This window comes from Armigeres subalbatus, chromosome 2 (assembly GCF_024139115.2).
Source record: "Armigeres subalbatus isolate Guangzhou_Male chromosome 2, GZ_Asu_2, whole genome shotgun sequence".
Lineage (NCBI taxonomy): Eukaryota > Metazoa > Arthropoda > Insecta > Diptera > Culicidae > Armigeres > Armigeres subalbatus.
The window spans coordinates 240,881,643-240,898,834 of record NC_085140.1 but is presented as its reverse complement, the minus strand read 5'-3'; the positions used below and the strand labels follow the sequence as shown (position 1 = coordinate 240,898,834).

The window sequence follows — 17,192 nt, the reverse complement described above, 5'->3', positions numbered from 1 at the left end:
GTTAAAAAGAAAGGCATTACATTTTTTTGCGCATTTTACGGGATGCTGGGTCATTTGACCGAATGGTTATTGAGCCGAACGGTCATTAGGCCGAATGAGGAGTGAGTAGTGCGAAGTGAAGAAGAAGTAAGACGGAAGAAAGAAGAAAGAAGAAAGAAGTAAGAAGGAAGTAGGAAGAAGGCAGAAGGGAAAAGGAAGAAAGAAGAAGAAAGAAAGATGAAGGAAGCAGGAAGAAGAAAGAAGGAAGAAGAAAGGAGGATGAAGGAAAGAAGAAGAAGGATGAAGGAAGGAGGAAGAAAGAAGGAAGAAGGAAGAAGCAAGAAGAAATAAGGAAAAAGGAAGAATAAAGAAGAAGGAAGCAAGAAGACGAAAAAGAATGAAGGAAGAAGGAAAAGAAAGGAAAACGGAGGAAAAAGGAGGAAGGAAGATGGGAAAAGGAAAAAGGAAGAAGGAAAATGGAAGAAGGAAGAAGAGAGAAGAAAAAAGAAAAAAAGAAGAAGAGAGAAGAAAAAAAGGAAGAAGAAAGAAGGAAGAAGGAAATATTAATAAGGAAGAATAGAGAAGGAAGTAGGGGGAGGAAGATGGAATAAGAAGGAAGGAGGGAAAAAGAAGAAAGAAGAAGAAAAAGGAACAAGGAAGAAGGAATAAAGAAAAAGAAAGAACGAAGAAGGAAAGAAAGAAGGAAAAAGGAAGCAAGAAGATTAAAAAAAGATAGAAGAAAGAGTGAAGATGATATAAGAAGATGAAAAAAAGAAAGAGGGATGAAGAAGAAGGAAGATGAAAGATGTAAAAAGAAAGAAGGACGAGAGAAAAAGAAAAAAGAAGACAGAAAAACGAAAAAAGAAGTAAGGAAGAAGAAAGAAATAAGAAAGAAAGGAAAACGGAGAGGCTATATGGAAGAAGGAAGAAGAAAGAAGGATGAGGGAAGTAGGAAGAAAAATAAGAAAGAAGGAAGAATAAAGAAGCAAGAAGGAAAAGCAAAAAGAAAAAAGCTAGAAAAAAGAAAGAAAAGTGAAGAAGAAAGAAGGAAGAGAAAAGAAGGAAGAAGATAGAAAAAAGAAACAAGAAAGGAGGAGGAGAAAGTATAAGGCGAAGGAAGGACTCTTCATTTCTCATTTTTTGCCTATTTTTTCTCATGCGGCCTACTGAACGTTCGGTCTAGTGACCATTCGGTCTAATGACCTCCGGCCCAATGGCCTGATATCATTTTCCGGGTATATGCGTGACATAAAACAAGGAGCCATATACCAACGCAAAATGAGCTCCCCCAAGAAATTATGACGTTTTAGCGGGTCGTATAATGAACGCTAAATGAACTTTTGTTCGAGTGAATACCCCGCTCAAGTGTCAAAATCCATTAGGTGAGTGAATCTGATGAACTCCTGCACAAGGCTATTCTCATGAGGCTTCTTCCGGGCAAATGCGAATTAAGATGTTATTAGTATTCATTCACTTTCATTTTGCCAATAGAAGAACAGTTCGAATTGAATAAACGAGTGATTCGGTCGTTTGATCCAGAGCGTAAAATATTCATCTCCAGACCGCATCGTGCTTTCGTGCTGTGCGGTTCTTTCTCTCTTTGCGGAAGGAAGTTTTTAATACTACCCGAAGCTATTTTAATTTCAACGGTGCTTCTTAGCGCTATTTGTACCCACTGATCCCGTTACGATCTTTGCAAGGACCCGTGCCTTCGTTTTACGTTGGACCCGTTTGCGGAAGTAAAATTCCGACAAGCGGTGGTAATCCTGCAGGGACACCGTTCTGGGAAAAAACCTCTTAGAAGGTCACGTCTCCACGCTCAGCAATGAGTATTAACAAAACAAGAGGAAGGGGAGTCTCTGAATTCTCCACTTCCTTCAAAGAAACAAGGTTTCAAGACCGTCCTGCCCAAGCGCGGAAAAAATAGAAGGAAGCTGGAGAATTCAGATATTCCTTCTAACTCTAATATCGGAAATAATTCTTCTCCAATCGAACTGAGCAATCAGTTCGATTTGATTAATGATGAAATTGAGCAAATCGAATCTACCTTTAGCCCAGGTGATTCGATTCATGCGAAGAAACAAAGGATTCCGCCAATTGTGGTATCTGTTGCCGAGTTTTCTGGCTTTCGGAATGAAATCTTGAGTAACCTTCAGGGGATCAAGGTTTCATTTCAGATTGCTAGGAAGGGTGACTGCCGCGTTTTGCCGGGATGCTTTGACGATCGCAAACGTCTTCTTCACTATTTAACTGAGAAGCGCCATAAATTCTTCACATACGACGACAAAACTGAGCGATTGTTCAAAGTCGTCTTGAAAGGTCTCCCCAGTGATGACAAATCACTGGATGAGATTAAAATTGAAATTTCTCAATTACTTGGATTTTCACCAGTCCAAGTAATTAAGATGAAAAAGAAATCCAACTCTGGTACTTCCCAGAGGGGCATTTCTCAAGAATTTTATTTAGTTCATTTTAACAAAAGTGAACTAAATAATATGAAAAGTTTGGAAAAGGCCTGTATTATGTCTCATGTCCGTGTTACATGGGAACATTTCCGCAGGCCTGGGGGAATTTCCAAAACTTTACCCAGTGCCGTAAGTGCCAAAAGTGGGGTCATGGAACCAAACATTGTCACATGGATGCTAAATGCATGATTTGTGGTGGAACCTCTCACGCCAAGGACGCATGTCCTGTGAGAGAAGATTCCAATAAATTTAAGTGCGCAAACTGTGGGGCAATCATAAATCCAATTTCTGGGAATGCCCTTCACGCAAAAAAGTTTTGAATTCCCGTGCAAAATTGATGACGGGAAATTCCAATCGGATCCCAGATTCGACGGGTAGAAATTTTTCAAACGCTCAAGTTTCGAAACCAGCAATTCGAGCAATTCATACCCACCACAATTCACAAACAAATTTTGCCGCTCGTCAGCGGGTAGCAAGCACTTCAGTAAATTCCAATTTTTCGAATGTACCTACGTATGCAAACATCGCTGCTGGTAGACAAAATTTCTCTTCTCAAAATGAGGTTTATACCCATGTCCCAACGGAAAATAATGCTCATGTTGCCGATTCAGGTAGCATGACTGCTTCCGATTTTGATTTTTTAACTGAACAATTGCATCACATGATTGATGCAATGTTCAAAGCAAATACCATTCCTGAAGCTGTTCAGGTTGGTATAAAGTACACACAAAAAATTGTTATCGGACTTCGTTTCAATGGATCCAAATAATTGTGTGAAAGTTCTAAATTGGAATGCCCGCTCTCTTAAGGGTAAGGAAGATGAATTATTCAACTTCCTAACAGTTCATAATGTGCATATTGCCATTATAACTGAAACGTATTTAAAACCAGGACTCTCCATTAAAAGAGATCCAAACTATTTTATCTACAGAAATGATCGTCTTGACAGCGCCTGTGGTGGGGTCGCCATTGTCATTAATAGACGTATCAAACATAAATTATTTTCTTCGTTTGAAACCAAAGTTTTTGAAACCTTGGGAGTTTCTGTTGAAACAAATTTTGGACAATTTTCCTTCATTGCAGCCTACTTGCCTTTTCAATGCAATGGGCAGCAAAAGAATTTGTTGAAAGCTGATCTTCAAATTCTGACTCGCAACAAATCAAAATTCTTCGTAATTGGTGACTTCAATGCCAAACACCGTTCATGGAATAATGCTCAAAGCAATTCCAATGGTAAAATTTTATTTGAAGATTGTTCTGCGGGATATTATACTATTCAATATCCCAATGGACCAACTTGTTTTTCTTCCAGTCGAAATCCTTCTACAATTGATTTAGTTTTAACGGATTCAAGTCATCTGTGTGGCCAATTGGTAACTCATGCTGACTTTGACTCTGATCACCTTCCTGTGACATTTGAAATCTCACAAGAAGCCATTTATAATCCAATCAGCTCTACTTTTAATTATCATAGAGCTGATTGGGATTCTCTCAAAACGTATATCGATAGGAATTTTGATGTTGATATTCCTCTCGATACCAAAAGTGATATTGATAATGCTCTCGTATCTTTGACAAATTTAATTGTCGAAGCCAGAGGCATTGCAATTCCGAAATGTGAAGTTAAATTCAACTCCATTATTATTGACGACGATCTTCAGCTACTGATCCGTCTTAAAAATGTGAGAAGAAGGCAATACCCGATCCCGCGTTGAAAGTTATTTGACGAGATTTGCAAAATGAAATTAAAAAACGTTTCGCTATTCTGAGAAATACCAACTTTGAGAATAATGTCTCGAAGTTGGATCCCAGTTCGAAACCCTTTTGGAAATTAACGAAAATTATTGAAAAAAACCTCAAAAGCAAATTCCAGCGCTTAAAGAGGGAAATCAAATTTTATTAACAAATAGCGAAAAGGCTCAAAAACTTGCTCAGCAGTTCGGGAGTGCCCATAATTTTAGTCTAGGTCTCACTTGCCCAATTGAGAATCAGGTTACACGGAGCTTCGAAGACATTATAAATCAAGATAATGTTTTTGACCCTTCGTTGTGAACTAATTTGGATGAAGTGAGATCTATTACTAGAAAATTTAAAAATATGAAAGCCCCGGGTGGTATTTTCTACATACTTATCAAAAACTTCCTGAGAGCTCTTTTTGGTTAATTTATTTAACAAATGTTTTCAATTGGCATACTTTCCAGATAAATGGAAAACGCCAAAGTTGTTCCAATTTTGAAGCCGGACAAAAATCCAGCTGAGGCTTCTAGTTATCCTCAATCAGTTTGCTTTCTTCAATAAGCAAACTGTTTGAAAAGATTATTTTAAATAGAATGATGGTTCATATTAATGACAATTCTATTTTGCTGATGAGCAATTTGGTTTTCGCCATGGGCATTCAACCACTCATCAGTTATTAAGAGTTACGAACTTAATTCGGCTCAACAAATCTGAAGGATATTCGACTGGAGTTGCTCTTCTTGATATAGAGAAAGCATTTGACAGTGTTTGGCATGAAGGTTTGATTGTAAAATTGATGAATTTTAATTTTCCTCTGTACATCATTAAACTGATCCAAAATGATTTATCAGATCGCTCACTGCAGGTAAACTATCGGAATTTCAAATCTGATAGGCCCTGCAAGGGCTAGTGTCCCCCAAGGCAGCATACTGGGGCCCATATTGTACAACATTTTTACTTCTGAATTACCTGATTTACCACCAGGGTGTCAAAATTCTTTGTTTGCAGACGACACGGGCCTCTCAGCCAAAGGGCGAAGCTTTCGTGTCATTTGTAGTAGATTGCAAAAAAGTTTGGATATTTTCTCCACTTACTTGCAAAAATGGAGAATTTCCACGAATGCTTCCAAAACTCAGCTTATAATTTTCCCACATAAGCCGAGAGCTTCTTATTTGAAACCTTCTAGCAGACATATTGTCACTATGAATGGGGTTCCAATTGATTGGTCTAGCGAAGCTAAATATTTAGGACTTCTGCTAGATCAAAAATTAACTTTTAAAAATCACATTGAAGGCCTTCAAGCCAAATGTAACAAATATATTAAGTGCCTATATCCACTTATAAACAGAAAATCAAAACTTTGTCTTAAGAACAAACTTTTGATTTACAAACAAATTTTTAGACCAGCCATGTTGTATGCTGTGCCAATATGGACTAGTTGCTGCAATACCAGAAAGAAGGCACTTCAGAGGATTCAAAATAAAATTCTGAAAATGATTCTGAAGTTGCCTCCGTGGTATAGTACCAATGAACTTCATAGAATTTCTAATATTGAGACATTGCAACAAATGTCCAACAAAATAATTTCAATTTTAGACAAAAATCGTTGCAATCTTCTATTGCAACGATTAACTCCTTGTACCCTTAGTATAAAATAGGTTAAGTTTAGTTTAAGTTGAAAACATTGTAATTCCTACATGGTTCAATTCAACCAGAGGAAAAAATTCTAACTGCCAGAGGCAATTGAAATGTATTAATAATAATTAAAAGCGTAACATAGCAAATAAGGATGATAGTGTTAAGAAAACACGGAACACCTAGTCTAAGAGATGAATGCATGTATTAGATAATTAGCAAATAAAATTAGTTAAAAAAAAAAAAAAAAAAAAAAAAAAAAAAAAAAAAAATATTCATCTCCAAGAAAGAAGGCGTACGTCGGCATCAGATAGTTGTGGGTAATTGTTCAAATCATCAGAAACGTGTTCATTTTTATAGAAATGTATTAGTTTACGAAATCTAAATAAACTTACTAATTATTTATTCGGAAAACGACAGTTCACAGCCCAATATAAATATGTTACGAAGTGAGTTGAAGGCCAATATTCAATTATTTAAAGCTCTGGTTTGATCTAATCGGACCAATAATGCATTCGAGAAAAGTGCTTTTAAGCTGTCGAGAAAAGTGCTGTCTGCTATATGCCTCAAGCCTGCTTCCTTCACCTTTCCACTGCCGCGAATTATAGGATCTCTCCCCTTGTTGAAGGGACCGGATCCTGCGCACAGTGGTTATCGTTTTCTGATATGGAGTGACGATACGGAGAATTTTTATTTATGAACCATGAACATCACTACATCGACGGTTTCATTTCGAGGCAAGTGGTTGCCTCAGAAGTCACAGATAGTGGCATATAATATTCCTAAGCAAATCAGCGTTCTTTGGGAGAAACCATGGCCCTATTTTTCGCCAGTGCAATCCATGCACTTCAAAGCGATCACACCCATGGATTCAGACCATTCTAGTCAACATACAACAATCGACAATCTGCGTATAATCGCATTTGGAAGGTTCCGAGGTTTGACCTGAGGGATGTGGCTCCGCTTAAAGTCCCCTCTTTTAAAATACCCATCTGGCCTTGGTTGCACTAGATAGTTGTACTAGAACTGATCCCTGTATCAAAATTCACAGAAATACAGAATAAAAAAAATATATATATCATAATCAAAATATTCAATTTGGAACTGAATGTTATTGAGCATTCTTTGTAAGTCTGAGTCTTTTGGCACTTCTGATTATAAATATATGATTCTTGAATATATTGGAAACCAACGTGATTCCTCCATGCTTTTTTTATTCTCTGTGAGAGAATTGACTCCATACCCTTTTTTTATTATTACCGCTCATCGTCCCAGATTTGCATTTGCATAATTATTGATATTAACTTTCCTCTATCAAAGTACCACCTCGACGGAACTGTAACAAATTACTGATTTTATCATTCTCTTGTATTGCTCCTTTCACTTTTTCGCTAACAGTGGCGTGGTTCACCTTTGACTCGGCTCTAAGCGGCGGACCCTGCTCCGGACTGAACTTCTCCAACGACAACCGGACCGTTTCGGCTGACGGATGGGAGCACCGGGTGGCACTAGGTTCGGTCGGCTTTTCCCGTGGCGTTCACTACTGGGAGTTTACCATCGACAAATACACGGCCGACACGGATCCCGCCTTCGGAATCGCCCGAATTGATGTGTCCCGGGATAAGATGCTGGGTAAGTTGAAAGTTTATCATTCGTTCCGATTTCCCGTTTACTCACTCGATCCCCCCTGCTCGAACCAGGTAAGGACGATAAGGGCTTTGCGATGTACATCGATCGGCAGCGGTCATGGTTCCAGCACAATTCTGTACACGAGCGCCGGGTGGAGGGAGGAATCTCCACCGGGAGTACCATCGGTGTGCTTTTGGATCTCGAACGCCACACCCTGCACTTCATCGTCAACGAAATGCCTCAGGGCTCGGTCGCGTTCCGGGATCTGTATGGGGTCTTCTATCCAGCCGTCAGCGTTAATCGTGGCGTCACACTGACACTTCACACCGGCCTGGATGCACCGCACATGGATTACCACTAGGGTTAGTAGAGTCATTATGGGGTGGCGAATGTTTGTTCCAAATGAGAATGGATGTGCATTGGATAAGACTGCACAGTGGTGCGAGACACTGAATTCGGTTAGAGATTTAACTGTTAGAAACATTCAATCGTTTATTCATCATCTGAACCAATGTGCATCCCGAACAGACGAGCAAATAATTGGAATGGGGGTGCTTTCTATAATTTAAATCCTATTCAAATTATTTTGCAACTCCATCGTCGCACGTCTCCCTGCAGTAGCAGAGAATGTTCCATCGCGCGGATAGACAATCCGCTCAGTCAGGGTCACACAGGTTAAGTTCCTTCCTTTTCCATCAAGGGTCTACATCTGCATGATGGTGATGCACGGTACAGATAATTTTGCGACCCAGGGACACCAAACTGAAACCGAAAGGAATCCTGGGCCAAGGGAAGAAAAAACATAATCATGCTTATGCTATTTAAGTTGTACAGAAAAACGATACGAGAATGTAGTTTGTAGTGCAGCGATATCGAATGGGTGGACCGACAGAGAATGGCAACAGCAGCTATCAGTAGCAGTACGGTAACGGAGAAATGTCCGAACGAATTAAATTGTTCCTGCCCCAGCATGTGGTGGTGATAAAAGATTGAAAGGAGAAATTAAACTTGAGAATTAAGCTTGGAGTTGAAAATGAATCTTACTTTTATGTTTAAAAAATCAATATTCACAGAAATTAAAAGTTAAAAACAAGCAAAGGCATCAATCTAAGCAGTAAACATTTTTGCAAAATACAATTGGATGTTATGTTGCTGCTGAGATAATTCACAATTTTTCTGGAATGAATATTTTTATTAATAGCTCATTAACTGTATCTCTCAAAGTTACAAAAACAGTATCATAGTAAAAATGAATAGCACATGTTAGTTTGTAAACACATTTCACTGCACATGTTTAATTCGAATTTTATCCTTTTTGTCAAAAGGAAAGTATAACCCTTATGAGGTATCATTCAGAAAATAATTAATTTACAGAGGCTGAGCCAATTTACTTTTCGTTCAAGGACATTTCTTCGAAACCCGGTTACCTATCATGTCCAGAACGTTCCAGTGGCTCCTGTTGATGCTGTTGTTTCCGTTTCAATTTATTGCGCGGCAGCCCATTTTTACAAATGACATAACCCCATAGTGCAGCGCATCCGATGCAGGCCGGTATCAAAAATCGAACACGAATGATCAATAAGCGAAAATTAATAGGAAATTTTTTAAATTACTCTCCCATGAATAAATTATTATTGCGGCAAATCAACTGTAAATATTGTATCATAAATGAATGATGGCCTGCGGCGGCGTTTTTACTTCGGTGGGTGGGACATCAAAAGACTGATAAAGTGCGATGAGCTTTGCTAAATGTGTTGAAGCAATGAATTAGTTTCTGAATGTTTGTTGACATCAAGTCGTTTTAACAACCGCTCTGTGTAGACTATACAGGAGTTTGAGTTTATTTTTATTTTTGTTGTTTTTTACCACCTTCTTACTCATAAAATCATAAAAATAACAGAAGACAATTATGCATAGGATTATTCATTCGCCTGTATTATGATCTATCAAGAATTTAAATAAGAAAAATATTAAAAGCTTTAAGTGGAATGTACTCAGTTGTCATAAGACGAGTTTGTACTATTCCAATTTAATCCCACTACTTTATTGTGGTTCAACAGTAAGGCCGTCTTCAGTGTCTCGTACTTGACTCAACAGAAGGCTAGAAGAATTTAAAACTACATCAAAAAAAGCTTCCATGATCTCGTGAACTAACAAGATCACGGTGTACTGTGAGTGACAGTTTCAGGACCAGCAGCAGTCACGTTTTCAGGGACGATCTGGAAAACGTGACTGATGTTCCTGTATCCGTGACATCAGTCACATGGTATTTTTGCTGGATCACGAATTCTAATTTGTGTGCAGAGATGAGAAATAAACAAATTCCACCATCGGCGGTGACGATGGGTCAAATGGAGGTGAGAATAGGTCACTTTTTTAACTACATAGGTTGCTTGTAGAATAGATTCATTGTATCTGCGGGCAGAGTTGTTCTACATAGTTGGCAAAAAAAATCTGCTCTTTTATGTTTCACAATTATCAACAATTAAAAAAAAATCATTCAGTAAGTGCAACCAATAGATGGATGTTTTTCGGTGTTGAACTCAATCTAGAATTAAAAAAAAACACCTTAATAAAGAATTAAAAAAAAAGATGGATGTTTACGTTTTTGAAATGTATTCTTCAAACGGTCAAAATGGTGCACGCCGGAGCAACCGAAAATGTCGTTTTGCCGATCAGGTCATTTGGCCGAATAAGTCGTTTGGCTGAATGGATAATTCGGCCGAAATTGTCAATTAGCAGAAAGGGCCGAAAATGTCGTTTATGTTCGGTTATTACGAAGTGATTACTAATAATTGAAAAATAAGAAGTAAGAAAATAAAAGTGCGAGGCAAGAAATGTTAAATGAGGAGTAAAAAGTGTCTTCACGTCTCATGAAAAGTAAGATAATAAAAGTGAGAAATAAGAAGCCAGAAATGCGGATTAGAAAGTGAGACATCTGACATCTCACTACATATTTCACGTTTTTCATTTCGCGTTAATCATTTCTCGCTTTTCACAACGCCAACGTTAAACGATTACCATACACTCTGAAGATAAAAATTCTCAAACTGTTCGACGCATACTTCACCCACATCGTCAACGTCAATGGAAGATTCATTGAAATAATTGTTTTAATTTACGCGACTTTTCATAAAAAAGTGAGCAGTGCGATGTAAGAAGTGCGTCTCCCTTCTCACAGCACACTTCTTATTTATCATTAATGACTTAAAACTTTCACTGTTTTGCCAAACGATATTATATAACCAAACTGTCATATTTACGGATGTATTTAGATATGACTTTTCAGTCTTGACAAAATCAAAATACTGTTATATAATCTTGTCCAATGTTTCGGTCCGTTTGGGATCTTCCTCAGAGTATCAATTCTAACATGTTTATCCTCAACTGTGGTTCTGCTTAATTATTGATTGTCACGATGTACGACCAAATGACATTTTCAACAAAAGGCCCTTTTTGCCAAACGACCAAAAACGGCCAAAAGGCATTTCCGTCCAACTGTCCCATACGGTCAAAGTCTTTCAGCCAAATGATCTGGTTACCTATTTGGCCAAATTACATTTCCGGTCATATGGCTCTTTCTGTCGAATGGCCATTGCGACATCAGACTTTTTCGGTCAAATACCCTGCCAAAAGTTGTTTCTGCCATTTTCTGCCATGCAAATGGCATTTACGGGCTAATGGTCCTTTTTGCCAAACGACTGTGCGTTAATAAAATTAAAAATTCGACAAAATGACCTATTTGGTCGAACGACTATATTGGTTAAATAACCTGTTCGGTCAAATGTCGGCCTTATGACCCATTCGACCAAGTGACATTTTCGGCCACTTGTCCCCTTTGCGTCAAAGGACCATTTCGTCCAAACGGCATTGTCGACCACATGTCGCATTCGGCCAAACTGTTTTCTGTCTGATAACCGTTTCGGGCAAATGAAGGCCAAACGGCCCAGCGAGTTATTCAGTTAAATGGCTTTCCGTAAAATGACGGAAGTAGCATTTGGAAAATTGAACGATCGGGATTACGCAATCTGGGAGTTCTAGATGTGGTTGATGACGTTGCGGATGTCAGAGGAGACAAAGCGGAAAACTTAAGCAGATGATGGCGCTTCACCCCCGTTTGTCTGTTTTTGAAGAACACGTGAAAGACAACTGGATGTCAGCTCTGATGTAGTTTAATCTTCCGAATTCTTACGGCAGCTCTATCATGGCCCTTGAAAAAGTCAACCAGACGCAGATAAGACTGTCGATTTAATGAAAAGCAAGCAACGACGAAGACACCGAACGGAGTACGCGTCGTACAGTGCGAATGTGTTGGCAAACGGATTCTGGAGAAAGAAGGCGGTGAAAAAACCGGCACGACAATCGACAGTGGAGAAAGTGTGCCATTACTGCAAAACTAGGTGAGCGTGAGTAAAAGCGAAATCAGAAGAATTCAAGCTCTATTTAGAATAAGGGCGAATGTCGCAAGAGAGCAGCTGATTTCTTTGAGGTTTATCACCTCAGCACGATAGAAAACAATGCGAACTTGCATTCTGAGGTGATAAACTGCAAAGAAACCCTCTGCTTGTCACTTTTATTCAAAAGAGGGGAAGTCGACGAAGAGAATTCTCTCTTGCGACATTCGCCCTTTTACCAGATAGAGCTTGAATTATGTCTTTCTGCTGGCATGGCCGTAACTGCTGGTGTGTGGTATCTTGACACATCTGGCTGATGAAAAGTTCATCAAATCGGTTGGCGCTGGCTGTAGGCATTTACTGCCAGATAATGGAGAAGGTTGGATTGCAGCTTCCAGGATAGGCGTTATCGGTGGATACAAAACATGATGGACTATATCTGCACGTGTGCCATCATCTCTTTGTTCACAAAAATCCACTGGCAGTGTTGAGAATAGTGCGTGAAATCCTGGCGCGTCGCGACGCATCGATTAAAGAATGATCTTTTGCCATGTGCATTCGATGTGCGGCTATTGCTGTGAGGGGAAGAAGAATATAAGATTGTATTCCTATGGCGTTTGCGACCAGAGCAAAGGCTGTCGATGACCTGAATCACGTGGACCTGTGATGCACATAGCAACACTAAGAGGGAATTGTTTCTGCAATGCCCTGGTAGATGAATACAACCGTTACTCCGTCTTCTACCCACTCCAGAAGAAATGTGATGCCGCGGATGAAATCCGTAAGTATTGCGCGTTGCTAAAAAATCTGTGTGGTCGTTATCCGATATGCTTTCGTTCCAATGGTGGCGTTCCAAGAGTTCGCGGATTCATCGCTGAGGATTTTTTTTAAGTCGAACAACATCTGCTAACAGCATTATACTCGTCCAAACAAAACGGTATGGCAAAGGGCAACGATATAATAATGCGATATATGCTCTCAGAATCGAGACTCGGGAAGCAGTTCTGGACCAAAGAGATTTGTACGCCAAGCTATTTGCAGAATCGACAGAAGCCATCATATGCGCATCTTTGAACGTTCGGTTCAACAGCTGATAACCCACATTTTGAATAGCTGTTGTTCATCGGGTATGAGGAAGGACGAAAGACTGCACACCGCAAAGTAAACAGTTCGTCAAGATCTTCTAACAACAGACGTTGTCAGTTCCTTTGGTCGTGCACCCAAAAGTGTAGAGTCTCACTCGAGATAGTGAGAACAGATCGTAGTAGACATGGTCGATAAACAAGGAGTTTCACGGTACATATACAGACAACAAGGTAGGCTCATGAGAAATATGACACTTCAAGAGTAACGCATGTTCCATCCCCACATGTTGGAGTACACAAGTAAGCATGCTGAGACCGTAGAGCATCACATTCAAATTGAATGTTTACATGCGTGCATAGTCTGCCTTGTTTTTTGTATGCCGTGAGGGAGTTTAATCTGCGGAGAATAACAGCGAGTGGATGATTTACAGAGAGCAGTTATGTGAGGATAAAATATGAACGCTAGAAGTGAATGAGACAGACTTAATGAGAAATCATCATCCGAATATCTTACAGCAAGACGTGGAAGAAACAACTGAAACAACGGGTCCATATCCCGGAACAGAGTTGGAGATTTATGTCTTCAACGATCCAGTTGATAGTTTGATAGTGCTTCTGAAAGCAATGACTCCTTCCATGGTTTGATAGTGCTTCTGAAAGCAATGACTCCTTCCATGGTTTCTTTTAGAGAAAACAAAGCGACATTCCAAAGGCATCCCACCACGCAGGTGAGGAGGTGTTGGAGCTCAGGAGCCTGCACAAAGCCAGGTAAAGGAAGAAATAAAAGGAAAGGACAGCAGCAATTGTAGAAAAATTGAAATCACATTCCGTTAATGATACGTGGGAGAACTGCCGGAAGGCCGACTGCTGGTGGCTTGGTGATGCATGAAGCTCGTCTGGTAGCCCCGAGCTCTTCTAACTTTGGCAAGTGGCAGAAAAATTATGTTGAAGCATTTCGTTGGTTAACCTTTTCTTTCCCATGGTAGCTGTAGAGATCCATCAAATTTTGCCCCTTCCAACTTTAATCGAATGGTTTTAACAACAACAATTCAATATTTAGCACATCTCCACGGTCACATTAAATAGTCTATATAATCAATTTTGCGCAAAATATTGAAACTATTGGAAACAATCAAGTAATTATTGATTTACAATCAAAAACTTTTTTTTGTTTTTTACTCAAAAATGATTCCTTCCTATTGAAATCTTTGAAAAAAGTCATGGGAAGGAATGGATTAAGTCGCCAACAAATTTGATTGGGTGACAGGTAAAATAATAATTCACTACCTGAGGACTACGTATACAAAGAACTGAAAATTGAAGCTCGGTACCAGTGGCAATCTGGTTGGATCTTCTGATGTTGGTTGGGCTGGAGATATGGAGACACATAAATCAAGCAAAAGATTCGTATTTCATTACTTTAAAGGATCTGGGTAAGCAGTTGGGCAATTGTGTAACGTTAACGCGAAGCGAAGTCAAGACCTGGCAAGTCAAAGCTGCTGAGTTCAAGAATGTAGGTGTGCAAGGTGGTCCAGCTTTGCCTTATCGAGAGGACAACCAAAGTTGCCTAAAATTGGTTTGTGTGCTAAGGTCTTCTCGTCGTTCCACAGATCGAGACTAAGCAACGTCACGTGAAGGAGTTGTATAAAGACAAGGTTTTGAATTTGTAATACTGTTCAACGGAAGAAATGGTGGCTGAAATTGCGACAAATCCACTGAATAATATCGAGCATAATAAGCTGGATGAATGCTGGATCTAGCACCGTAGGATCCGCTAGTTGAGGAAAAGTATTAGAGGATTATTTAATTATTTTGCATCAGTCTAATGTAAACTTTGTACACGAACCTGGCTAATGTCATTTTTTGACGCACCTCTTTCTTAAACGTAAAGTGAATTCGCTGTGTGCGCACCTTTTGGTTACTATTTGTCCGTTATTATCGATAAATCTTGTGCTCTTTTCTACTGTAACTTAATCCCAAGAAAATTCTTCGGAGTTTCCACGGGAAGTTGATCAGAATAACAATTCCTCGAAACATCCACGAGAAATTGTTCATATTTTTTACGGTAAATTGTTCGCCAATTGTTATGAATCCAAAGCTACCGTTCCCAACTGCACTATCTGGGGATCCACAATTATTCACATTGCGATTACTTAATGACCAAAACAAACAAAAATCCATCATGCGCATCAACACCGTTGAACTGCAGAAAAATTGATCATGTTATGCACAGGATGTGATGCTATTCTCAAATTGCGCTAATTCTATCGTAATGGGTTCACACTACAATTGAAAGTTTATGCCGGCCATTGTGACATTGGTGGCAAGCTCCTCCTCTGCAAACTCCAAACTCCAGAGAGTTGAGAATAATAGTCACATCGCTTCTAAGTGACATACATAAGATAAAGCACGAATTTTTCAATCCATTGCAAAAAGCGTCAAAACCCGTAAATATTTGACAAAGTTTCAGCTAAAAGCAAAGGGATATTTGTCTCGAAAAAGTAATTGCAATCTATATTAATTTTTTTTCCGTTCCATACCAATTCTATGGAAGTTCATAATTATTATTGTAATTATGTTATATGGTTGGCCATCGTTATGATTGACTAAAAATTCTTCCAATATATTGCTGCAAAGCTATAAAGCGAACACTTATTTTACACTCAACTTAAATTTGAATAATTTATGAGAATTTAAACAAGAAAGTGAACATCATGAAAAAGACAAACTTTAATCCTTTAACTGTGGACAAATGCATTCCAGTAGCACAACTGTAAATATTCAGACCGTACCATGATATCAGCTTCACCATAACAATCAGGCGAAACATCGCATTGCAACAGCTGGGCCAACATGCACCGAAGCTAAATGCCGACAGCCAGCCGTCATTCATCATTGTCGACGTCATAATTATCAATCGAATATCATCGTATCATGATGTTCCTGTACAGTTGTAAATTAAACATAATTTATTGCCACACTCAATTAGTGATTATTGTTTCAAGTGCGAAGAAGAAGATGAAAAAGCCACGCAATAGAGTCAAGTGAGTGTAGTCTAGCACAAAAGAGTCATCACCTATAGTGAATAATCGGCAAATATATGCAATAAACTACATACGATGCTATTTAAATCAAATAGACAAAGCAACTAACATTTCAAAGTGCAACAAACAATGCTCTGCAAATCAAAAATACAGGTCAAATATAGGTTTTAGCAAGCATATATAAAACTCCAAACATTCCCATGCAACGTGCAGTACTTTGAATTGCCATAGAAACCAAACTACACGTATGATGTCCATTAACTAGCTTTGATATAGTGTTTATCGATTTTAAACTGATACATTTGATTAAAAGAAGATATAGTGCGATAGTATCATAACGTTCGAAATGAATCGACTTTAAGTGGTACAGTAATTTATTAATACAGCTCCCTATATATAAATACAACAAGTGTTCTGAGATCACAGACAAGAGAAAAAACACACTAAGCTAATACATTGAGAGATGGTTGTAATTCACCAGTCTAATCGAATTATTAAAAAAACGAATGAAAATCATTATAAAGCGATTAGTTTTCAACCTCGGTGAAACATATCACATCCAAAAACATACTTTCATTTTCACTACTTTTCGTTAAGGATGACATTCGACTTCTGGTGTCGGGTTTAGGGTGTTTGTTTTATTATTTATGGTGCTTTTAGATTTTTATCATGTTCACACTAACAGACGGTTAAGGCACAATTTTCACATTTATTGCTGACGTGATACGTCCAGACAAAAGCAACGAAACATATTTCCTTTTTTTCTGTAGATTTCGATATTAAAGTGGTACCTCAGTTCACAGCAACAAAATAATTTTCTAGGCTCTGAAAAATTTGGTTTTATACTCTAAGGCTGTGAACCATTCCATCGATTCGTTTAACTTTTCGTTAAAATTTGACATTTTGATGGTTATTTTCCCATCGTGGTTAAAATTTTAGCCCGAAGCCGACCCATTTGAGTATTGACAGATTAATAGTTATTTGTAACAAAATGGATTTGGCGCCAATTTTCTCGCGACCAAAGTTTAACTATCGAGCTGCTCCGGAGCCACAGAGAAATAACCATCGAACTGTCAAATTTTAACTAAAAGTTAAACGAATCGGTGGAATGGTTCACAACCTTATTAGGTTCTTCAACGAAATACGAAGTAATTTGGCAAAAAATAATATTTGAAGAAAGCAATCCGATATGTTCCCAGCACCTAACAGAACTAACAGAACATC

At 38.7% G+C, this 17,192-nt stretch overlaps 1 protein-coding gene across 3 annotated transcripts in view; it reads left to right on the top strand.

The window, feature by feature from the left end:
- LOC134211983 (E3 ubiquitin-protein ligase TRIM9) overlaps positions 1-16,491 on the top strand; it is a 554,947-nt gene extending 538,456 nt beyond the window's left edge. For 2 of the 3 annotated variants that reach the window (XM_062689424.1, XM_062689421.1), the window contains 2 exons: positions 7,215-7,448; positions 7,517-16,491. In XM_062689424.1, the coding sequence (XP_062545408.1) occupies positions 7,215-7,448; positions 7,517-7,806 (524 nt within the window). In that variant the 3' untranslated portion in view covers positions 7,807-16,491. The remainder of the gene's footprint in view (positions 1-7,214; positions 7,449-7,516) is intronic. The other variant, XM_062689423.1, reaches the window with a different exon arrangement.
- Positions 16,492-17,192: the final 701 nt, after the last annotated feature.